Raw genomic sequence first — 25,631 nt, forward strand, 5'->3', positions numbered from 1 at the left:
AAGATCAGAATAATCTATTTTACATTGAATAATTAATTACTTAGAATTATTTATATTAAAAGATAATGTACAAATATCAATTGTGTACAGCTGTAGTGGAAATAGTTTACTTCTATTGATAAAATAGACCTTTTTTTTCAAGATGAATCTGCTATTATATATTTTCCTCAATTTCTGCTTTATAAAGAGAAACAAAATAAAAACTGAAAAAAAAGGAAAATTTCTATTTACATGTAAGAAATGTTTGCTTTACATTAGCAGCATTACACATTATGGAAATAATTATGATTTTTACGGTTTTCTGCTGTATTTGTTGCCTATGAGAAGGTTTATCGGATTTCTTTTTTAAAGTTATTAAAATTACTGAAAACTATTGCTAGAAAATTTGGTATTTGTATTACTGCTCTAATATTGCCAGTAATATGTTTTTGCATTTTTCACATTGAAAGTGAGGAACAGAATAAGAATAATTTTTGTATCCAAAAATTAATCAATTTAGATTACTTACAATGTTGACAGATGTACTTATACTTAGTAAAGAAAACTTGTAGCTGATGTAGTAAATTTATAAAATGCCATTTAAAATTTAGATCATGTAAATATTTATTATTAAATGAATTAATTACTCATGATGTTAGGTAATTGATCATAATTCATGTTTGCTGTGATCTCGGTGTTTAACATCTGTAATGATGATGTTCAAATGTGGAAACGTGACCTCTGACTGAATTGATATTATTCCACTAGTGTATAGAATAAACTTTTAAAGCACCATTTTTTGCATTAGTACATTATAGAGATGGAAATGTTTTCCATGGTATTTGTTTATCATGTAGACTACAGTACTGAAGTAGGATAAGTCATCTCAGAATCTTAAATTAATCTTTATGTTATTCCTTATATAGTTGCAAAATGAATAAAATATATATTTTGATTGGCTATATGTTATATTTATTTTAAAAATGGTTGTAGTTTGTTGTCCAAATTCTAGAAAACGTGTCTTAGACCAGGTTTTCGTTCTGTATGTATTAGTTCATAATTTTTTTTATAATTGTGCTTTTATATAATGCTTTAGTTTGTTTTAATTTTATTTTTCGATTCTAAGATTTAGAATATATTATGCTCTTATGAAACTTCATAAGAGCATAATACCACCTATCATGTTGTACTAATACCAGTAGTAATGCATTTTACAATACCATTGGTAGTAGTATTAAATTACTGTTACTATTATCAATGAAATAAAATTAATATTAAACAGATTATTATTAAAAAAAAAAAAATTCTAAAAAAAATTTTGTAATGAATTAAAAATCAAAATAAGAGTTTAAAAATGTTTCAAGCAACATGTGAAACATTTGATGAAGGAGTGTCATAAATCTGCAAGTGAGTGCAGAGAAGTCAAGTTAAATTTTTCTGCTGTGACAGTCTAAGAAAAATTACTTAATTAAGAATTTTTTTTGTCCCCTAGTGTAATATACCACCTTCATTATTACTAGTAAATTTGTTCTGTGATATAACAACCAATTCTTCTGTATTGTTTTGCAGTAAACTATTTACATTTATGCCTTGGAAATAAACATAATTGACACCACAGGTTGTAAACAATGATCTTTTGATGTTTTGCTAATGCAGGAATCTGCAATGTGGTATTAAATATATATTAATCTGATAATGGGTGTTATGTTATTTATTGAAACTCGTTCATATTTCATTTTCAGAGTGACTGGAAAATTTTAACACTGGACTTGTAATTTCAAAAATAGCAGTACTTGCAGACTGATTGTGTTGGATCCCCTTCAAAATAGTCCCCTTCTGACTGAACACATTGACTACAGTGTTTTTCCATTTTTGGATGCATTTCTGAAAATTCTGTTTCTTAAGGATGTTAAGAACACTCTGCTATTTGCTTGGATGTCTTCAGTTGACTCAAATCAGCTTCCTTTCGGTGGAAGTTTTAATTTAGGAAACAACAGAAGTTGGCAGGGGCTAAATCTGGGGAATAGGGGAGGGTTGTGGAAGCACAGAAATTTAGCCAAAAATTACACGATGAGCCGGTGCATTGTCATGATGGAAGACTCAATTCTTGTCGCGAGTGCAGGGCTTTTCTTTCTCACATTTTGCACAAATGCTGAAGGACACTTATAGTATTCCTGGTTGACTGTCTGCTCCCTAGGGGCAAATTCATGATGCACAATACCCATAGAATTGAAGAAAACCATGAACATTATCTTCACATTTGACCGATTTTGTCATGCTTTTTTGCTGTGGCAAACTTAGATCCTTCCATTACGATAATTATGCCTTTGTTTCTGGGTCATACTTATAAACCCTTGATTTATCTCTTGTAATTATACTGTTTAATAAATCTGGTTCAGTTTTGGCCCAGTTAATTAGTTCTTGGTCACTTCAAGTCCATGTTGCTTCTGCTGGTCTGACAATTGTGGAGTAAATTTTGCGACATTTGAAGAATGTTTAAATCTTCAGTTAAAATTTATTGAACCTTGTAGAAACTTAAATTCAGTATATCAGCCATCTCCCTAATTGTAAATTTACGGTTAGAGAGCGCACTAAATCGTGAACTTTCACAATGTTTTCATTGGTTTTTGAAGTGGAAGGCTGGCTGGACTGGGGGTCATTTTCGACTTATTCATCATGGCCATCTTCGAATATGTTAAACCAGTTAAAAACTGGGTTTCCCTGAAAGGTGTTTTAAGATTTGTTTCTGAAGCTGATTTTCCAGTTTTCAAACAAAATTTGAGACAAACTTGTTCTATTTTTCATCCGTTTTGCAAAATCAATAATCCATTCACCGAAAATATGTCATACTCACCAGGATGCCACTCTCTACTGAACAGAGATCTTTTCAGGACATTTCAAGGACAAAACAAGGTTCCCCTTCCATATCTACGGGCAATCTTCTGTTCAGCAGTGGTGGCATCTGTCTTAAAACTCTACAATCTCATCTTGTAACTGTCGTAAAAGTGAATTCAAATATAACTATATATTGCGCATATTACTAATTGTTTTTTTAATGACTTACATTTTTCCTGAGTGAAGGATTACAGTATTAAAAATTATTTGATTTTTTTTTTCTTTTACAGATGGGCACTACCAGATCAGATGGCACAGGCAGGTTTTTATCACCAGCCTAATACAGCTGGTGATGACCGAGCAATGTGTTTCACATGCATTGTTTGTTTGGTGTGTTGGGAACCCACTGATGAACCTTGGTAAGTGTTCATTGATAATTTCTTTGTTGTTTCTATAAAATAAATGTAGTACATTTCTCTTAGTGCAAAAGATTTTTTTTTACCAGATCCTTTATTTCTCTTCCTTAGCATTTTTATAGTACTAAAAGGAAGTAGAGATTCTTCAATCAAATGCGTAAGTATTATATTTATACAAAGCTTATTTTAGGATAGGTTAATCAAGAATTATGATATAACAAAGTTAAGAGTATAATTAAAATTATGTAGAAATATGTTTAATGATCTGTTAGAATTTTAAAATTTTCTATACTTTTTTTAAGGAAACCTAAATTACTAATTAAAGATTACAAAATTTGTATTCAGTTCATTATTTTCTTGTTTGTTATGAGCACAGGTCAGAACATGAGAGGCATTCACCTTCATGTCCGTTTGTGAAAGGTGAATATACACAAAATGTTCCGTTGTCAGTTACATATGCTACAGCACCAGCAGTTCCAACTCCACAACCTATAATCCTTATTGGAACATCTTCAGTACCAGAACTAATACCTACTGCCACTTCTTCTGGTTTAATACAAGTTTGGAATTGTTCTAGACAATTGAAGGTAATAATACATTTGAATAAAAACTTTCATCTGAAATTTTTAAATATCAGTTAATAAAGCTTGCGCATGTTTTAATATTCATCATTTTGTATATGTTAGTCAAATTTTGTGTTAGAGACTTGTCTTAAGCTCTTTTCTTGTAGCAAACATAGTGAGTAAGCATTTCTTACCTGGTGCCTCTTTAAAATGTTTTGTAATGAAGTTTTTTAGTAAAAGGAAATTAAAATTTAAAAAAAATTTCTAAATATTTTATACATGTTTCAGAAATGAAGTATTGTTTAAGATTCATTTACATATTATAATACTTATGGGTATAATGATTTACAAATTTTAATGCTTAAATGGTGCCATGCCTATTAAGAAAACAAAATGACAGAAAATTATGAATAAAATTGGAATAAATCACAGTAATGTGCAGTTTATTTTTAAAGATGAGTTAAATTTACTTGATCATAGATTTCCACCCCTATTGATTATTTTTTTTTGTCAGGAGTTTATTTCTTCATTCTCAGATTGTTTAGTGGTGTAGAGCAGAATATGGTTCTCAGTTGTTATACATCATTATACTGCAGAATAGAATTGAGTTTTTGTTGAGCGATAAGGAAAGAAAGATAGAGTAGTTGAAGAAAGGCTGCGCTTGAGTTGCGTGGGCAAGGTTCTTGCACCTGTATTTGAGATGCCAATGGAGTTGCATATGTTAATTTTATGGAAAAAAAGAGTAATTACTGTTTGTTAATGCAGGGATGTGATAGTAAGATCAATGCAGCATTGACCAATGATGTTATTACAAAAGATGTGATATTTCCATCTGTATGCACTGGGATTATTGCTGTATATTATTATGATTGTTGTTATTTTTATGCATTGGGACTACTCTCAAACACTCTGACTTGGTACTATGTGTTTTTCATTTGCTTAGACTGCTCACAGATAGTTTGTATTATATTCAAAAGGATTATAGAATTTATGGCTTGTCAATCTTCATGTGTTTTGCTGTTAAATATTTTTGATTAATATGAGGAATAATATTTATTTAAATGTTCTATTGAGACAGGCTTGGAGTGTTTATACGAGATTGTCATCCTAACAAGGGAAATAATCAAAACCTTTTAATCATTACATAATCATTGTAAGTTGTGCTGTTTCAGTTTACAATTAAAGATATAAAAAACTAAATTATTTAATCATTAATTTTCTAGATAATTGTACATTTTATGTGGTCTTTTGTAAAAAGTATCTTCTCTGTTTCCATAACATGTAGTATAACATGAATTCAATTTCATGTGCATTCTAAAATAGAAGGAACCTTTTGTTAGAAGTCTTAGTGCATATAAAAATTTGCGCATTGAGCTTCATCCAGCTAGTGGATGGCATTGATTCCATCCTTTTCTATTTGGTCATGGGATATTCCATTTAATTCCACAAATTTTCAAAAAATATTAGTGCATCACTATTTTAGTTTTTGATATTTGGTATATGAAAAAATGGGATAACTACCCACCTTGTAGTGGCCAAAAAATATTTTTTTGTATTTAAAAAAAAAATTTCTTGAATAATAGACTATTTTCTAACTTGCCAACAGGTAAAAACAGCTAATTTCACCAGTTTTTCCATGAGCTGTAGCATTTTTATTTTACTTCATACAGAGGTGAAAAAGGGCTTTTTGTAAAGAGTAAAGATGGAACTTCATCTTCTGTACTCAAAATTCATTTTGTTACATAACCAAATCTTCTAATGTTTACTGAAGTTATGTTTACAAGATTTTTTTTTTTTTTAATTTTGGGTCCAAAATAAATAATGAAGGGCTTAGGGTAACAGGCCTGTTTTTTACCTTTTAACTCTTAGGTACTAGTAGTACTTATAAAAAAAATTGGACTGTTACCGAGTGTCCTTCATTAAAATGAATGGTTACCATTTTGTACGATTTTGAAAATGTTTCATTTTTGAGGCCCAAAAACCACATGTTGGGACAGGTGGCAAAAATCTGAAATGTTTACAACAAATTTTTATGTACTTTAAAAACATATAAAATCAATTTTGTTACTCAAAGGGGTTGATAAGTAATGAAGCCATCAAAACCGCTAAAAAGACTGTTCCTTCTAATGTATCCAAAAAATTCACAGCATGTATTTTTTCAGATAATAATGTAGGCCTACTATATAAATTATTTTGATATGTCTATAATGAGATAGCTTATAGTCTTGATAGTTTTTTACTTAAAAGTTTTTATGAGTACAAACTCATGTTTAAACACAAAATTAAATTGACATGCATGTACATAAATGTCTGCATAATCCTAAATGTAAACATTGTAAAAAGCTCAGTTACTGTTATGATTTTATTGTGATATGTTGCATTGTTGCTAGTATTAATACTGTGGTTAGGTAGGTAATGTACACTTGTTTATAAAATAATTTTATTAGCAGTGAACTTTTCTCTCTTTTGTGCGATATCTTTTATTTTTAATTTTATTAATTAGAGAAATTTTTATTTTAGCTGTGCAGAAAGCTAGGATAAGACAAAGTGAAGTGCAATTGGTAGTTTTATAATTTATACTAACTATATTATAGTAAGAACACTTGTATTTTATAAAAACGGATTATGGAGTCTTCAATTGGCATTCACACTGAAACAGTATATCACAAATTGACTTAGAATATATCTTTAGTATTGTACGATATTTTAGAGTTTACTGAACAGCAAATAACATTGATATCTTTAAGAAGTGGATGTACTGAAACCAAAAATATTTGTACTTTTCATAAAACTGAATATTTAGATAAATATTTTCATATTATTGGGAAAAGTTGCTCTGACCCATTTAGCTGTCACACTAAACCAGTTAAGAAATCTGTTCAAGAAATATCTTTGAGACTTTCAACAAGCAATTCAAATTTAAAATTAATTCCAGGAAGAGCTCTGTGTACAAAATCTTTAAACAAAATACAAAAACCACAAGATGATACAGGAAGCGAACTGGAATGTCAAGATATATTTGAGCCTCTGTGTTACAGTTGAGTCGGTGAATAAAGCTTGTTCAGCACTTGGCATTTCCCTCTTTAAGATTCAAAAATTATCAAGCAGCGCAAAGGAACTAATTTAAAAAAATAAAGTTAGAAAAATAGCCGAGTCTGTTACCAATAAATTAAACGATTCCATTGATTTAAATATTTCTACAGAAAAAAACCAGTTTAGTACCACAAAATTATGCTGATTTGGGTAGGGAATATTAAAAATTAATCATTAAAATAAAGAATAAAATGAAAACGGTTACATCAAACCAGGAAAAAATTAATATTTTAAGTTAATTTCCAAGCAGCTGGAGCATTCAAAAAATTAAAAATGAGTTTAGTGTTTGTCAGTATTTAGCCCGTCAATTTAAACAATTAGTTTTTTTTTTGTCTTCAGTCATTTGACTGGTTTGATGCAGCTCTCGAAGATTCCCTATCTAGTGCTAGTCGTTTCATTTCAGTATACCCTCTACATCCTACATCCCTAACAATTTGTCTTACATATTCCAAACGTGGCCGGCCTACACAATTTTTCCCTTCTACCTGTCCTTCCAATATTAAAGCGACTATTCCAGGATGCCTTAGTATGTGGCCTATAAGTCTGTCTCTTCTTTTAACTATATTTTTCCAAATGCTTCTTTCTTCATCTATTTGCCGCAATACCTCTTCATTTGTCACTTTATCCACCCATCTGATTTTTAACATTCTCCTATAGCACCACATTTCAAAAGCTTCTAATCTTTTCTTCTCAGATACACCGATTGTCCAAGTTTCACTTCCATATAAAGCGACACTCCAAACATACACTTTCAAAAATCTTTTCCTGACATTTAAATTAATTTTTGATGTAAACAACTTATATTTCTTACTGAAGGCTCATTTAGCTTGTGCTATTCGGCATTTTATATCGCTCCTGCTTCGTCCATCTTTAGTAATTCTACTTCCCAAATAACAAAATTCTTCTACCTCCGTAATCTTTTCTCCTCCTATTTTCACATTCAGTGGTCCATCTTTGTTATTTCTACTACATTTCATTACTTTTGTTTTGTTCTTGTTTATTTTCATGCGATAGTTCTTGCGTAGGACTTCATCTATGCCGTTCATTGTTTCTTCTAAATCCTTTTTACTCTCGGCTAGAATTACTATATCATCAGCAAATCTTAGCATCTTTATCTTTTCATCTTGTACTGTTACTCCGAATCTAAATTGCCCTTTAACATCATTAACTGCTAGTTCCATGTAAAGATTAAAAAGTAACGGAGATAGGGAACATCCTTGTCGGACTCCCTTTCTTATTACGGCTTCTTTCTTATGTTCTTCAATTGTTACTGTTGCTGTTTGGTTCCTGTATATGTAGCAATTGTTCTTCTATCTCTGTATTTGAACCCTAATTTTTTTAAAATGCTGAACATTTTATTCCAGCCTACGTTATCGAATGCCTTTTCTAGGTCTATAAACGCCAAGTATGTTGGTTTGTTTTTCTTTAATCTTTCTTCTACTATTAATCTGAGGCCTAAAATTTCTTCCCTTGTCCCTATACTTTTCCTGAAACCAAATTGGTCTTCTCCTAACACTTCCTCCACTCTCCTCTCAATTCTGTATAGAATTCTAGTTAAGATTTTTGATGCATGATTAGTTAAACTAATTGTTCTGTATTCTTCACATTTATCTGCCCCTGCTTTCTTTAGTATCATTACTATAACACTTTTTTTGAAGTCTGACGGAAATTCCCCTTTTTCATAAATATTACACACCAGTTTATATAATATATCAATCGCTTCCTCACCTGCACTGCGCAGTAATTCTACAGGTATTCCGTCTATTCCAGGAGTCTTTCTGCCATTTAAATCTTTTAATGCTCTCTTAAATTCAGATCTCAGTATTGTTTCTCCTGTTTCATCCTCCTCAACTTCCTCTTCTTCCTCTATAACACCATTTTCTAATTCATTTCCTCCGTATAACTCTTCAATATATTCCACCCATCTATCGACTTTACCTTTCGTATTATATATTGGTGAACCATCTTTGTTTAACACATTATTAGATTTTAATTTATGTACCCCAAAATTTTCCTTAACTTTCCTGTATGCTCCGTCTATTTTACCAATGTTCATTTCTATTTCCACTTCTGAACACTTTTCTTTAATCCACTCTTCTTTCGCCAGTTTTCACTTCATGTTTATAGCATTTCTTAATTGCCGATAGTTCCTTTTACTTTCTTCATCACTAGCATTCTTAGATTTTCTACGTTCATCCATCAGCTGCAATATATCGTCTGAAACCCAAGGTTTTTTACCAGTTCTCTTTATTCCGCCTAAGTTTGCTTCTGCTGATTTAAGAATTTCCTTTTTAACATTCTCCCATTCTTCTTCTACATTTTCTACCTTATCTTTTTTACTCAGACCTCTTGCGATGTCCTCCTCAAAAATCTTCTTTACCTCCTCTTCCTCAAGCTTCTCTAAATTCCACCGATTCTTCTGACACCTTTTCTTCAGGTTTTTAAACCGCAATCTACATTTCATTATCACCAAATTATGGTCGCTATCAATGTCTGCTCCAGGGTAAGTTTTGCAGTCAATGAATTGATTTCTAAATCTTTGCTTAACCATGATATAATCTATCTGATACCTTGCAGTATCGCCTGGCTTTTTCCAAGTGTATATTCTTCTATTATGATTTTTAAATTGGGTGTTGGCAATTACTAAATTATACTTCGTGCAAAACTCTATAAGACAATTAGTTAAGTGGAATTTTGCCACAAATTGGCAAAAAGAAATCCGGTCACGTAATTGATGATATTGTTATTACATTTGTCCCAAGATTTTTACTAGAATGATGAACACAGTTGAATGATGCCAGGCAGGAAGAATAGTGTGTCTGTAAGACAAGCTGATGGGAAGAAAATTAATAATAAAAAAAGGCTTATCTTATGTAACTTAAAAGATTTGTACATAGCCTTCAAAGAAAAATTTTATTTAAAAATTGGTTTTACAAAATTTACTGATTTAAGACCTAAATTTTGTATTCTGGCTGGTGGGTCAGGAGGTACTCACTCTGTGTGTGTGTGTGTGTGTGTGTCACCCATCAAAATGTAAAATTCATGTTATCTGGTCTAAAAATGAAATTTGATATAGAATTCTCCTTTCAACCATGTTATGTGATACGGAAAATGAAACGTCACAATGTGAAAAATGATCAGGCACTTATGAAGTGCTCAGATTACTGCAAGAGAGTGGGGATAATTGTGTTACTGAAACTACCTTCAAACAGTGGATATCTATTCACCATTGTGAACTAACTACTCAAATTCTTCCATTTCAAGAGCACTTAGTTAAACTTACTGAACATTTAAGTAATCTAAAAAGGTATCATTTTCTTGCAAAGAAACAAGCTAATTTCATCAACATTAAAAAGGAAAACTTGTTAGAGGGTGAATGTATTGTAATGGGAGACTTCTCTCAAATTTTTCCTTTTGTGATATAGAATGAATTTCAGTCATATCACTGGTCAAAAACTTATGCATGCCAAGTACATCCATTTATATATTTTAAAAAAAGAAGGAAAATTACAAAGCCAAAGCTACTCTGTTATTAGTGAGTACTTGAAGCACAATACTATATTGTTCTGCTTCCAAAAGCAAGTTATAAATAAAGTAAAAACACTGTTACCACAATTTAAACAATTTTTTTATTTTTCTGATGGCTCCTCAACCCAGTATAAAAAAATTTCATAAATTTGTACTACCATCAAGAAGTTTTTGAAATCGTAGCTGAGTGGCATTTTGTTTGTCTTATACCATGGAAAAGGAACATTTGATGATGGTGCATTCACCTCTATCATTGAATTTCTGTTCTTCTTCCCATCCCATAATTAAACTTTCTAATGTATGTAAGGTTTCCAGTTGTGCCACTAATAACACTAGTCTTAAGTTTTCTGGTAACTGTCTTGTAATACTTCTTACAAAGGTAACTATTGATATAGGCGGATCTAAATTTTGATTTATTGTACATCCTTACAACGTAACTATGAATATCTTTATAATGTCCCATTAATTTTCTACCCTCCCATTATCCTGCCTCGTAATTCTTCCTTTTTTTCTTCTGACCAAAAACATTTCAAAAATGATACCTTAAATTTTTTAACTCTTTCAATTCTTTATGATGCACCTCAAACCAAAGTTCTGATTCACCTTTATAATATCTTCTCATATTTGCAATTCTATACTCCCATTTTGATCTTTTTTCTTCAAAATTCAATGTTTTTGGGGGTGTATCCTTATGCTCATTATAGAATTTCAGAACTATATCCAACTGTTCTCCCTTAATAGCAATTTTGTTAAGAAATTCTAATTGCATCTTTTCTTTAAGATGTTTAAAATCTTTACCTACTTTATTCTTAACCCCTTTAACATTTTTTAAAGCCTTGTTTAAATTTATCTCACAAAAATTTACTTTTTCACTAACCAGATTTACACCTTGATGTAATTGATCTAATCTCTCGTTGAACCCTTTATTATTTTCTTTAATCATGACTTCAGTTTTTTCTCCTCCCTGTACTACTTATTTCTCAATACCACTAATCTTACCAAATATTTTATCAGATTGTTTTGTATTTTATCTCTTTAATTTTTTCAACTTTCTCAGCTCTCCTAACCTCAAAATCTAATTGTCCCTGCCTAACTTCTTCTTTATGCTTATTTAAAGTTTCATTTAATATTTCATGATTTTTCTGACATCCAGTTTCTAAAATTTGTGTTTTTTTATCAGTGGCTAATATGTATTCACTCAAATTTTTTATTTGTTTCATCAATCTTATTATTAATTTTTCAATCTTACTATTAGTTTTCTCTAACTTTTCATTTAAATTTGCCATTTTCATTTAAAATATTAATATTCAGACTAACAAAGTTTTGTTCAGTTTTTGGTTGCATTGACATCAAAAACATTTTAAAATTGTCATATTAATTTTTCTTTGAACTCAAATCCTGATCTCTGCTATGCCTAATATCTAAATCTACCACCTCACATTTCCCTGTAATAATATTATTGCTCACATCACTATCCTGTATTCCACTATCTGATAAGTTCTCATTTTCTTTAATTATGGGAGAACACAAAAAATATTCATTTAAATCTAAAACCTCATTTCCATCAGGCTTGTCTTACCTAACCTCCTTATCCTCAATTTTATCAAAATCTACCTTTGAATCCATTTTTTATTACATCTAAACCTTTTTGAAAAATTATCAAAAAAAATCTTATGTACAAGTCAAATATCAAACAACATAGTCCCTTTAGATTATTCGTATCCCAGTTCGAGTGCCAATTTGTAAGCTTCGGGTTCGTTATCAAATACCAAATCATAAACCTTTTTTAAAAAATATCAATTTTAATAACACAAAAAATTTAAAATTTTGTTTTTACAAAAATGTTCAAAAATGTACTTACTATGTCGGTATTTGCGAAGTAATGTACTACGACTATGCTGTATGCATATGTTTTTCTCATAAAAATTACAAAAAAATTATAAAAACTCATTACATAAAATAAATATTACTAATTACAATGAATGATTCATATAACATATAAAAATAAAGAAAATAATAATAAACATATTTGACTCAAGAGTCCCAAAACTTGTCTACTTAGGTTCGTATGTAGAACCGCTATTGCATAACTACTTGTACACGTCAAAAATTAACAAAATATGTTACCAATACATATAATACTAAAGAATTGGCTAATTCAAAGTTAATTTTAATTACAATTTTACATATAATTTTGCCATTTTTAACATGTTATAATTTTAATAATAATATTATTAATGTTATTATATATTTTATTTTTTTAAATTGACGAGTATAAAATCGAATAGATCCAAGAATGTTCCTTATGGGGTGGCCTTTAATTTAAAATTCTCATACCTGTGTTACTTATAGTTCATAATTGGTAAAATTTAATACGTTTTTTTTATATTTATCAACACAACTTACTACAATGAAATCCCGCACAAAACTGACACTTTCTGATGGTGCCTCTGGTCTAACCCCATCACTCTTTCTTCAAATTGTCAAAGTCTGTGTGAGTATGTGTACTCACACTAATGTAACGCTCTTTGTATAGAAAATGTTAGTATATTTTCCCAGCATAATGTTGTTTCTTAAAATTCTATCTTAGAAAGAATTCAATAACAAATGAATCATGCTGCTAATAATTTAACTTTTTTGTTTTAACAAATATAACATATATAGACATATTAAAAAATCCATATAAATAGTTTAATATAAAATAAATTTCAAATAAATTCATAAATTTAAATAACCCAATTTAATTTAAATTTAGGTCAGAATTTATAATGGTTACAATGGGATCAGTGGAAGTGTAAAAAGGATTGTGACTAAAGCAAGCCTTCAAAGAACAGTCAGCAATCAAATTGTTACACCTTCTGAAATGTACAATTATTGCAAAGATAATATGAAAAATATAATATTTATTTTCTGCTCTAATAAAGATATTCAAGAGACTGAAGAATACTTCAGTTCTCATTAACAGGTAATCACAACAGTCCCAGAAACAAGAACCTTTCACAGTTATGTTCTAACAAGTCAGAAATGTATTCTGAAAGTTCGGGCGACCTCTGAATCAGAAAAAATTACATTAGTATCAGTACACAAGGACATTAGTGTTTCTGATTGCTTTTTAGGTTTATCAAAGCCAAAATGTAAAAATTATGTCTGCTGCGTATATGATAGTAAGTGGTGGTTAGGTGAAGTCAAAATACATGAAAATGAAGAGGAATATCGAATACACTTTTTCCATCTGCAGGGTCCTGGTACTTCATTCAAGAAATCATTGAGGGATAATCAAACATGGGTTCAACTGGAAAATATTTTAAAGATTCTCACGCCTTCAGAACTTTTTCTATCAACTACTGGAAGAGGACACATTACACCAAAGATGAATGAGGACTTATCAGTTCTATAAAAAAATAGCAGGAGCACTAAGTTATGCTAGTTAAGTTTATTATCAAAAGTACAAGATTTATTCATAACTTCCATTAGCAGGAGTAAAATGAAGTAAAAGTGAGTTGAACACATTGTTAATGCATATGAATTGTGTTTATCATTTTGTAATTATTGTTTATCATTCTTTAATTAATTATTTATCATTTTTAATGGACTATTTATTAATTATCAGTTTATTCATTTTATGAGTTCGGTTGTAGTTTTTATAATCTGAAAAAATACATAACCCTCAGTATTTTTATGTATGTTGTTTATGGTTAGAAGGAATGGTGGTTTAGCAGTTTTCTTGTATAAAACCAATTATAAAATACAGCAATTTTTAAAAAAAAATATTAGAATTTATATTTGATTTCTTTCAGAGATAACTTAAGTAATTTATCTCCGTAAAATACAAAAGTCCTTTGGTTCCAAAATTTGGTGTGCATGTTTTTAATGATAGGTAAATAATTGTAATCCCCTGATTTTTTGGTCGCTGATTAATGATATTTATGGGATGTGGTTATTAATACTGATATGTTTTCATTGTAGGAAATGATTTGTCACTATTACCTTATTGCTGCGAACAAACAGTCAATAAATCTTTTGATGTAAAGGAAAGTACACTCCTTTATTGGAAAGCAATAATAATAATTATAAATAATAAAAAACATGCACATTATATATATTAAACTAATGAACTGAAAACATAACAAAAAACTTGCGTGCCACACAAATGAGTAGTAAAATTAACTGTAACTGTTGATTTTTGCTTTTTTTTTTAGTATTTATTACATGGGAAAAATAATAAATGCACAAATGTACTCATTAATATTTAATATTTTAAACACAATATTGGATTGTAAAATTAGAAAATAAAAAAGAATTAAAGATTTTCTGGACTATGCACGTGTGCGCGCACACATGCAACAAACGGACACAAAAGCGTAGGTTAAGTCAGCTAGGAAATTCAGTTCAACAAATATTTATTATAATAATCTTTCCTGCCACGAATTACTATAATTATTATGTTACAGTTTAATTATAATTTATAAATTTATCTACGATTTTTTGTAATTGGTACATGTTATATATTAACATTATTCAATAAACAGACAAATGACTAGAAAGATTATTATTTGTCCAACGACAATGAGACTTATGCTACTTTTCAACATAATCCCTAGCTACATTAGGCATTTTCTCTGTAGATTTATTGTTTGCCTCTTCGTAAACTTTATTGTATAACCATCATTAAAATATCTATTTCTGTGCTAGTTTGTTCAAGCCTGCATGCTTGTGTTGGTAATTCAAGCCTGTAAAAACTTAACTTCGGGTACCTGATTAATTTCAGTCGGTGGAACTGATGCTACTTCACTCACTCATTATTTTTTCTACTACTAATATTATAATATTATAATATTAATATTAATATATTCATCACGATCAACAGTACCACTTACTGCCATCATCCTATGTTCTGGTGAAAAAAAGAAAAAAATAGTGACAGTACTGTCATTATTTGACAGAATGATGATTGGTGTAACCTCATTGGTTTTGTTGTTTGTTGATTAGTAACAATTGTTTTTGAACAACTTGAAGGAAAGTTCAAAGCATGTGTAATAATTATTTTTAAACATTAGAACAAGTGTTATTGAATGAAGTAAAGAATTGTTATCAGTCGATTAATGTATTGAATCACATTGACAGTTAACAAGTAACCTTGCTTTTATAAGACATTGATAAGCACTGCTAACATGAAATAAAGCAATAACAATAAAAATTTTCTTTATATGTTAGGATTATAAATTAAAATGAGGTTTGTATACAGTAAACCTGTATACATATAAATGTAATGTAATCCGTAAATGAATTACGGATTCATTTTCCATTATGAAAAATCAGATTACGTATCGTCTACACTTTTGTATAAATAATCATAAATCTGATCATCTGTTATACATTCATAATTTTTTACAAAATTTTAAATCAATATTTATCAAAAGAACTCTGCTTACTTAGAATAAAATTGTTAGTGGTACTGACACATATGAGAACTCTCACAAAGTAAACAATGACCTCACTCAATGCTATTCAGTGTTCTGAATAAATTAGCGCTTTTAAAAAATATGAAAGTCCATTAAAAATTATATATAGATCAGATGATGTTAATCAAAATCTGTAGCAGTAACCCTTAAATTAGATATAAATTAACCATTCAGCTTCCTACAGTGAATTAAATGTCGAGAACAGTAGTTCTGAGAGTTTTTCGAACCAATTTACTATTGTATTGTTTAATTTTATTTCTTAAGTTTTGCTTAATTAATTTTAAAGAGCTTTAAGTTATCAAGTTTGTTATCTTTCTGGATCTAGGTACTATACATATTATTTTTCGGTAATAATTTATTACTCTCTTGAATTCAGATTACCATTCTTTGGGTATTTCTGTATTAACATGTGTTGGTAAACATTTTATATCACATATCATCACATTAATGTTTGATTTTATTGAATAGTGTGGAATTGCATTAAAATTTTTATCATTATTACATTTGTTTGCTGGTATTTATTTATTTTTTTGTCTTTTATTAATTTATTAATTTATTACATATGGTGGAGTTATTTTCTGTAAGTTTAATGTTAATTTCTATTTACAGAGTGAAGCATCATTCTTATTAGGTTATGATATCAGAAAAAATCCACAAGAAGCACGAGAAGCATGGGCTGATCAAGATATAGTAGAAATACCACTATTAGACAGTACCTTTGGTATGTTTTTAATTTTAGATTTTAGACAAATTTTTTTTTTTTTAAATGATATGTTATTTTAAAACCAATGCATGGAGTAATTGTCATTCTTATTTAAAATAATTTTTCTAATTAGGGGTGGGGTTGATTTCTCAGAAGTTATTTTTTAGTAATCCTTAAATCAGCTTATCTTTAATTATAAAAATGATTTAAATAATGATAATAATAATATGGGCTTAGTGAATTAGAAGGTGAATTGTTTTCTAAGTAAATTGTCTTCTTTTAGCAAATGACTTTAATGTTTAGACAGTTGTTTAGTAAAGTTAATTTTTTACATATTGATATTTTAATAATATCAATATTATAGATGTATTTATTGGAGATTATAAAACCTGTGTTCCAGTGGGTACGTGCTCCACTGAAGCATATACTATATACTTATATGCATATACTGGGTGTCCTAGACCACCCGTGCACTCCTAAAATTGAAGTAAGTGATTTTTCTGGAAAATGCAAAAAAAAATTGATCACCAAGTCGGGGGCACTCTACCTTTTGATCGCATTGCCAACTTCTGGTTTCAACTGGAAGTGGGTTAACTAGACTGGAAGGTCATTTTTCTAAATGGGACACATATTTTGACAGAGAGTTCTGATTCTGGGGACAAAGATACATAAGGCTTGTCCAAAAAATTTTTTCAAAGTGCCATCTGTAACCTCTAAATGACCTTTAAATTTTACCTAGTCCTGAATTCCTTTCAAAAACTTTTTTAAGCACCAAAAAGTTGATTTTTACAAAACAAAACAAAACTTTATAATTATATAGCTTCCAGTTCTGTAATAAGAACTACGTTCCATTGAAAAAAAATAGAGATCCTGTCAGAATTATCTAGTTCCGATTAAGACTGGAAATTAATGAGCTTACCATTCAATAGGTTGCACATGGTTTACAATAAAATTGTTATCTGTTTATTACCGAGGAGTTGAAAAGATGTTGAAAGAATTTAGGACTAGTTAGAGTTTAAAGGTCATTTTAGGAACAAAGAAGTGACTCTTGGGAAAAATGTTTGAAAAGACCTACCTACTTTTGTGCGTATAATGCAAATCTATGGTAAAAAAGTATGTCCCATTTAGAAAATTGAAGATCTGATCTGTCTAACCCTTTTCCAGTCAGAACTGAAGCTGATAATATCACCAAACGCAAACACATATGTGGTTTACTATTGTAAATTTTTTTTTTGCTTTGTGTAGGGTATATTATTTTTCAGAAAAAAAAGTAGCTAAGAGTATAGTGTAGAATTTATTTGGTTAAAAGTTGCTTGGTAGTTTAAACGTTGATTTTGCTTTACACTAAATGCTCTGATTTTCAGTTATTAAAAATATTGTGATTTGTTAAAATCTATTATCTAATGGTGTTGAGAAGTATATAAGAAGCCTTTGGTTTATGGAATTGTTAAAGACAGTTTATCTCAATTAAGGCTACACTCCAGTTTGGTAGATTAAAAATTAAGTAATAATCACTGTGTGTTATGTGTTTCTTAAAACCATAACTGGGTATGATTGCTTTTGGTAATATATTTTTGTAATATGTATATATATTTTTTTTTAGATAATTTAATGAAGACAACTACTTCTTGTAATCAAGATGTTAAATTAGGAGCTGTCAGTATTGTTGGTCCATGTAAGAAGTCCCGTAATGAAACATCTCAAGATGAAGATGACTGTATTTCAAGACAAAATATGTTACGTCCAGCGTTGATAACAGGAGTGTGTGTTACTAATAAAAAGAGAAGGACAGGTGTTTCACCATTAGTACGTGCGAAAAATGATGTTAATCAGCCTAGTTGTGATAATATTGATATAATGAAAGTTATGGAGCAGCAGAATTCATGTGAAAAACAACTTTTTTTAGTCGTTTATGATTTTCATTATAACATATCACGCGATAGCATTCATAGAAGTAGTGGTGGTAATACTCGTGGTATTAGTGGGGGCACTAGCAATGGTGTTGGAGGTAACAATGTGGGAGGAAGCAGTGAAATTGGAGGGGTTGGAAGTGTTACTGGTAGTGGTGGAGGTGGCCAAAGTGGTGGTGCCACAAAAAAACTGGTTTCTGGTACTGGCACGAGTGCATCTCGCCAAGACAATAACATACAGGATATTTTCCTCTCAAAATTTTTCTATTGTCAGGGATCTTTAATGGATGATGTGGATATAACTCCACCACCTGATTGTCATTTTGACAATTTACCTCCATTCCAAGGTACCCAGGGTAAGTTGATAAATTATTATAACTTATTATCATTTTATATTTGTGTTAGAAGGCTAATGGATACAATTTAGGCATAAAATTCTTAATTTCTTTATTGTACTTCAGTGTTCATTTACAGCTTACCAGTGTGAGATTGACAATAAAATATGTGAGTGTTTTACAGCTAACTTAGTCATCTTCATCCCCTTTCATGTAGCTTGGGAAACTATACAATGATGTCAAATATAGTACATCTTTCTGAATGTTTTTGAACTGTTGTGTGGAATCACTTTCAGAGCTGTCATTGTGTTGCTCTTGATATCATCAAGGGCTTCAAAATATGTCCCTTTTTATTAGTGTGATGGAGGATGTTATGCATTGATTTGTTTTTTTTTTTTGCTAAAAATTGACAAAAAGTTTGTCTTTTATCTAATTTGTTCACATAGCCTTTCCAATCCTTCAGAATAATAGGGTAGTGAACGACAGGTTCACTTAGTGTCAAGTAGTATGGATTTATAGTGAATAATTTCTTTATTGTCACAACAAAGGCAATATTTTTATGATGTTTGATTTGGAATGATGAAGTTTTTTTTTAATATGGAGAATTGAGTCTTCTTCCAAGTGAACTTAATGGTTCATTATAGGATCGTATTGGAAAATCCATATTACCTCTGATGACATAATTCAAAATTCAAACTTGCATCTGCAAGTCTTGGCAAACTTCAAGTTGACTTTGCTTCTGTTCATCAGTGTTCTGTTTTGATAAAAGTTTTGTACGTATCTTATCCATATTAAGATTTTCAATTTTGATTTACCTGTTTTTTTTTTTTAACAATGCTATACTGATGGTTAGCAGACAATTCTTGCATACAATTTAACAAAGTTTTAATGTGTTTTCATCAATGCTAAGGATTGGTGGTTGCTCACCAACTTCTTATCATCATTAACACTTTTTCCTCAAAAGTTTTACCCACTTTTAAACTGATATTTTTTCTTCATAGGATTATCTCTATAAACTTTATTTAAATCTTTATAATCTCATTTCTATTCGAACGAAGTTTGCCAAAAAAATGTAATGTTTGTCGCTGTAATTCAAGGTTGGAAATTCTCATGGTGATGCATTAAAATGTGTAGACAATAACAAATTTTACTCTGAAATAAAATATTACTGACAGCCATAACATACATGTGAGATGTAATAAGATGATGTCAATAAAGCATTTTAGCATTTAAATACAGTGTTACCATAACAGATGCACTGTGGTGAGTTTGCAAACTTTATTTTCCTTGTAATACAATTTTTATTTATATTGTAACATTAATTATATTAAGTGAATGAGAACAATTAAATTGTCCATGTTAGTATAAGTGCAATCAAATATACTAACTATAATTGTGTAAATTACAATGTTTTAACTGCAAGTTTTACATTGTTTAGGATACAGCTTTTAACAATGAAAATTAATGTATAAGAATGTGTCTCTGTAGCAGAAGACCAACAAAATAAGAATAACTTATTATTAATAACAAAATAAGAACTTATTACCCATAAAGTTATTTTTTAAACAAAGCATTTGAGTAGCATTCTAGTTAAATCTCAAAAAATAAGAAATTTTGAGTATATAATAATTACAAATTTTTTTGTATATATGTATATATATATATATATATATTTAAAATATATTTATATATATAAAATTAAATGTTTTTAAAATATTAAAAAGCATTAAGTCTTATTTTTAATGCTATGAATAAAATAGCAATATACCACAACAGTATAGAAACATTAGATTCTGTTATAATAGTAGCAGTGAATTTCAGAATCTGTCTATCATTTTCAGAGCTGTCATGGAAGTGTTTATATCTGCTTATAAAAAAGTAGATATAAAAACATCTTATTATTGTAAAGAATTTTTAATTAATATTTTAACTTCAGATCTTTTAAACATCAAATATTACTTTAATGAAACACGTTAATGGCTTGGCATTGAAAATGCTAAGTAATTAAATTTTTGTCAAAAACCTGGTGGTTAATTTTTAATATTTTTATGTCATATAAATATGTATCTCTATGCATTAAGAATTTATCATTAAATACAATTTTAAATCTTGAAAATATCATTCTTGAATTGCGTAACCTCAGTTGTAATAAGCTCGGAGTTGTATAAAGGAACTTACTATTATAAAATATATTTAGTAATAAGGAAAATGCTGTTATGTGCATGAAATTGCATTATTGCAGAAATAAATTTCTTACAAAGTTTATTTTAATAATGCCTACAAAAATATTATTTTTTTTTTAAACAAATATTTCATTTTATTCTGTACCTGTGCAGCTAGCTGTAAAATTATTAAAGAAGATTAATGTGAAGAATTGACATCAGTTAAACAATGGTTAATTGTGAATCCAATACAGTATAGTCATTCTGATCAGATATCTTATAACTTTTTTTTAATACTAATTAACTGTACAATTTTTTTTTTGTCTTAACCCTTTGTTGATGGCAGTTAGGGTGAGAGATTCATTCCTCCAGCACATGGTTGCAATATCAAGTTAATTCAATATTTCATTCTTATTTAATAAGAATGAGTGAATGAGTGTTATGATAAAATATATTTAGTGATTCCCTTTTTATATTTAGATTCCATTATATAATCTTCACGATTCATAAAAGAATGATGAAAAAGGTTATTGTTTCAAACTTAAATAGTATCTTAATTTCAAGAATCTTAATGTACAAGATTTAGGAAATATATTGCTAATATTTTTTTTAATTGTTTTTACTTACATGATGATATGTATAAATTTTACTTTTGTGTTACTCCTGCTGCTACAAGCTAATGTCCAATTACAGTTATTCTCTACTTTGCAGCGCATGAAAATCTTGAGCATAACTAAAATACAGATCTAGGTTAATTGTTATAAAATCACTAATCTTTATTATTTTAAACAAAAAAAAATTAAACAATTTTTTGGAATTTTTGATATGTCCTTAGTTTAAGATTTTGATTTTAAAAAATAATCTATTTTTATTTACTCAGCTAATGTACATTAGTATTTGATAACTTGCTGTAATGTAGAAAAAAACTTATAATTAGAACAAATCATTATTCAACCAGGTTTATAAGGTGAATGTAAAATTTTTTCCCCACAGTTGTCAGTTTTTTATGTACGTTTTTTTAGAAAGAGTTATCATTTTTTCTGTACACAAAAGTACTTTTACAAAGCAGTGGGATGAAAAATGAAAAAAAAATTATAAATTCATTAATAAATTATGCTTTTTATTTAATATGGTATGATACTTGCAAAAATTGAAAATGTAGTATGAGTTGAGAAGTTCTAGATAATTACATTGCTCATTGAGGGTTAAGAGTAGCTGTAAGGTCTTTAGCAACTAAGAATAGTTTCTGTAGTGAGTGTATATGTAATGGCAGAAAAACTGGATGATATACTGTGAGGGCGGCTAGTTCCTTTATACTGTAATAAATCCAGCTTAATTGGCTCCACTGCTGCCAGTTCTTATTGCTCATTGCTGCCAGTTCTTATTGGTCATTGCTGCTGGAAAAGATGGGGAGGATAAGCCGTGGTGGAGGTTGTCTGGTGTGTTCATTTATGGTGGGATGGTCTTAGTTGTAGTTGGAGTGTGGAATGATGGTGGATATGAGTGCATTCAATGACAAAGAACATTTGTTAGCTTGTGTATAGGTGCACTAATGACCATACACTGGTAAAACATAGAGAACATTATGAATGATTTCTTTGTGTTTTGGGAAATTGTCACTATCATGGCAAACATTACTGACATGGAAGAAGGCTTTTGCAACAGAAAGTGCTCTTGATGTGCCATATAGTGGGAAGCCAAGAACTAGAGCTGAGACGTGACTGTTGTGGAGGTATTGATAACTGCTGAAATCAACGAGCAATTGTTCTGCAGAGTTGGGCATTCCAAGATTGACAACATTAGACTATATGCAGAAGGACTTAAAAGTTAAATGTTTTCGTCCAGCCACAATTTATGAGTCAGGTGAAAGTGACTTTGATTGACATGTTTATGCATGCCAATTATTGCTTGAATGCTTTCAGAGAGCAAACAGTAAAAACGTCATACTACAGTAACAAAACATCAGATGATTATGTGATTTATCAAAGCTCTCATAACTGAAATGTTTTTTCTAGGTTAAAAATAACCTTCACTTTTTTGAGGAAATTGAACACCCTCCGTCTCATGTTATGACTTGGGCTTGGATGGCTAGTAGCTGCAGAACATTTCCTTGGCCCTTATTTTTTCGATGGTGCAGTTAATCAATACAATTATCTGAAAATGATCGACGAGTGGTTGCTTCCAGAATTAATGGCAAAAGGGATTGCTGATATCATTTCATTTCAGCAAGATGGTGCTACAGCACATTTTGCTTTGAATGTTCACAGACGCCTCAATGAAATTTCTCAGAATTGCTGGATCACATGTGGGCCAAAAGAGTTACTGATTCCATTTCCTTGGCCAGCAAGAAGCCATGACCTCACCACACCTGACAATGCACTCTGGATTTTGTAAAAGAAGAGATCCGAAAACGCGGATACATCAGTGAGCAGCTTCAAGATGCTGTTTGGGGTCAGCATTTGAAATGATCACCTCTGATATTCTGTTGTGGATGAACAATCAGGCGTGGAGGCACATACAGCTGTGTTTTGTGGTGGAATCCACACATGTTTTAGAACTACAGAAGGTAACCTGCATCTGTCCTAATAATCTCATAACTAGCGTAAAGGGACTTCCCATTCACCTGGTATATTTACTCTATCATATTGGAAATTATTATAACCAATAATATTGTATCTATATTGTTACTGTATTAATCTCAAATGCTTTCTGTGAATTGTTTATCAGCATCAGTTGTATGTTTATTCAAACTTGTTTTGTTTGGCTTAATTCTCAGTTAGTGAGCTAATTAGTTGAACAAAACTTATAGAACAAAATTTTGATGTGGCTGTTGCACTTGAACTATTGTACTAGATTCAGTTTTACCACAAGCTATTAAATAAGAATTAAATAATACTAAGTAGTTATTCATAAATGAATTACTTTAAATGAGTTTCTTAATTCATTTTTCTATTATTTCTAGATATTGTTTCTGGACTTCCTTCTTACGCTACACCATCAGTGTTAGTGATGCCAACTGTGGGTGGTGGTACATTTGATACTTCGATATCGATCAGCGACACCCTTCAGTTTCCATCGACTTCAAATAGTTCTCCGCCAAATGTGAATAAATTATTGCATCGTGATCTGAAAGGTGATAATGTCAATGGGTTTTTAAATGGTGTTGAAAACATTGCACCCAGAGAACCAGTTTCAGAGCAGTGTATTGCTATTAATACTTATGGACGTGATGTTATGATATCTGGTTTGTATCCAACAAAGGACGGTAACCATTTATTAGTTGCTATTAAATCGGTTGAAGAGGAAAGGACTAAAGGTGGTTTATTAATTTTGTATAGTTTAGCATATGATCGTCCTGTTATAAGTTTAAAAGAGACTTATTTACATTTGAGAGAATTAGAAGAAAACCCATCTGAGATTGTATTATTACCAATTATTGATCGGGAAGAGAGCGATGAAGGTGCGGCTTGTCCTTTAGGTGTAGCCGTTCTTATTACTGACAATGGTAATATTCATTTGATTAATGTTGCTACATTAGAAACAATTGCTATTGCATCTCCTCAGGATGGTTCAAAGTTCATTACTGCCACCTATTGCAACAGTAAGTGTGTTATATATTATAAGTAAGTTTTTTTTAATTAGAATAAAAGGTATATATAAAATGTTCATTTGTTTTATACATGTACAGTATTTGTTCTAGCTCACATTTTTTTCTGTTTAATTTTTTAAGAGTAAAAAGGAACAAGTTATGTATATTTCATTTTGCATTTTGAACACCTTTCAAGAGGTATAGGTTGATCATGCAGCTGATGAAAACACAATGTTGTTACTTTGGCCACCAAGAAATCCAAATTTAATGTCTTGTGACTACTTTTTGAGAAGTTTTATAAAATACAAAGTTTTTGTCCTTCCCCTTACTGTTATCTAAATGACTTAAAATAACATATAACAATTTTGCTATTATTGAGGAGGATTTACTTTCATATTTTCAGTTTGGGGTGAATTGGACTACTATTAAATATCTTCTGTTGTCTGACTCACAGTGCACACATGGAACTCTTACAGATGATATCAATTTTAAGAAATTTTGTACGAAATCATGAAATAAAAATCTCCATATTTGAAAAATTAATTTTTTCCAAACTATCAAAAGTACCTATTTTATTTGTAATCACAAATAAAATTGATTTATATTTTTATTAAGGTATTTATTTTATATTTTTTAAGGTGATTTCTAATCACCTTATAGTGAAGGTTTTCTTTTTACAGTGAGATCATTTTATCATGCACATTATGGTACTATACACTATAATTTCACTGTGGATTACAATACAGAGATACTCAGATTTGATTTGATTAATGAAATGTAGTTATGTACAACTGGTATTGTCTTACAGCAAGTGTTGGAAATGTCCACCATTTTTCTGAAGGCAAGTCCGAACTCTTTGCATCATATTTTTTGAGATAAATTTCATTAGCTTGGATGTCCTATGAAGAGTATTGTATTAAATTTTTCCTTTGTAAAGATTTTAATTTTAATTTAGACATTTGTATCAATTGTCTATTTTTCCATTGTTATAGAATGTCGTTATTGTAAAATAAATAAAGAATGTTTGTTTCAAAAGAAATAAAAGTAAAATATTTA

The 25,631-nt window shown here is 29.8% G+C and overlaps 1 protein-coding gene across 3 annotated transcripts in view; it reads left to right on the forward strand.

Moving 5' to 3' along the window:
• Positions 1-25,631, forward strand: part of Bruce (BIR repeat containing ubiquitin-conjugating enzyme) — a 265,772-nt gene that overhangs the window by 24,166 nt on the left and 215,975 nt on the right. For all 3 annotated transcript variants that reach the window (XM_075366104.1, XM_075366105.1, XM_075366106.1), the window contains exons 5-9: positions 3,105-3,233; positions 3,607-3,817; positions 16,486-16,597; positions 18,183-18,845; positions 23,949-24,587. In XM_075366104.1, coding sequence (XP_075222219.1) covers positions 3,105-3,233; positions 3,607-3,817; positions 16,486-16,597; positions 18,183-18,845; positions 23,949-24,587 — 1,754 coding nt within the window. The remainder of the gene's footprint in view (positions 1-3,104; positions 3,234-3,606; positions 3,818-16,485; positions 16,598-18,182; positions 18,846-23,948; positions 24,588-25,631) is intronic.

Source organism: Lycorma delicatula, chromosome 5, assembly GCF_047948215.1.
Source record: "Lycorma delicatula isolate Av1 chromosome 5, ASM4794821v1, whole genome shotgun sequence".
Classification (NCBI taxonomy): Eukaryota; Metazoa; Arthropoda; class Insecta; order Hemiptera; family Fulgoridae; genus Lycorma; species Lycorma delicatula.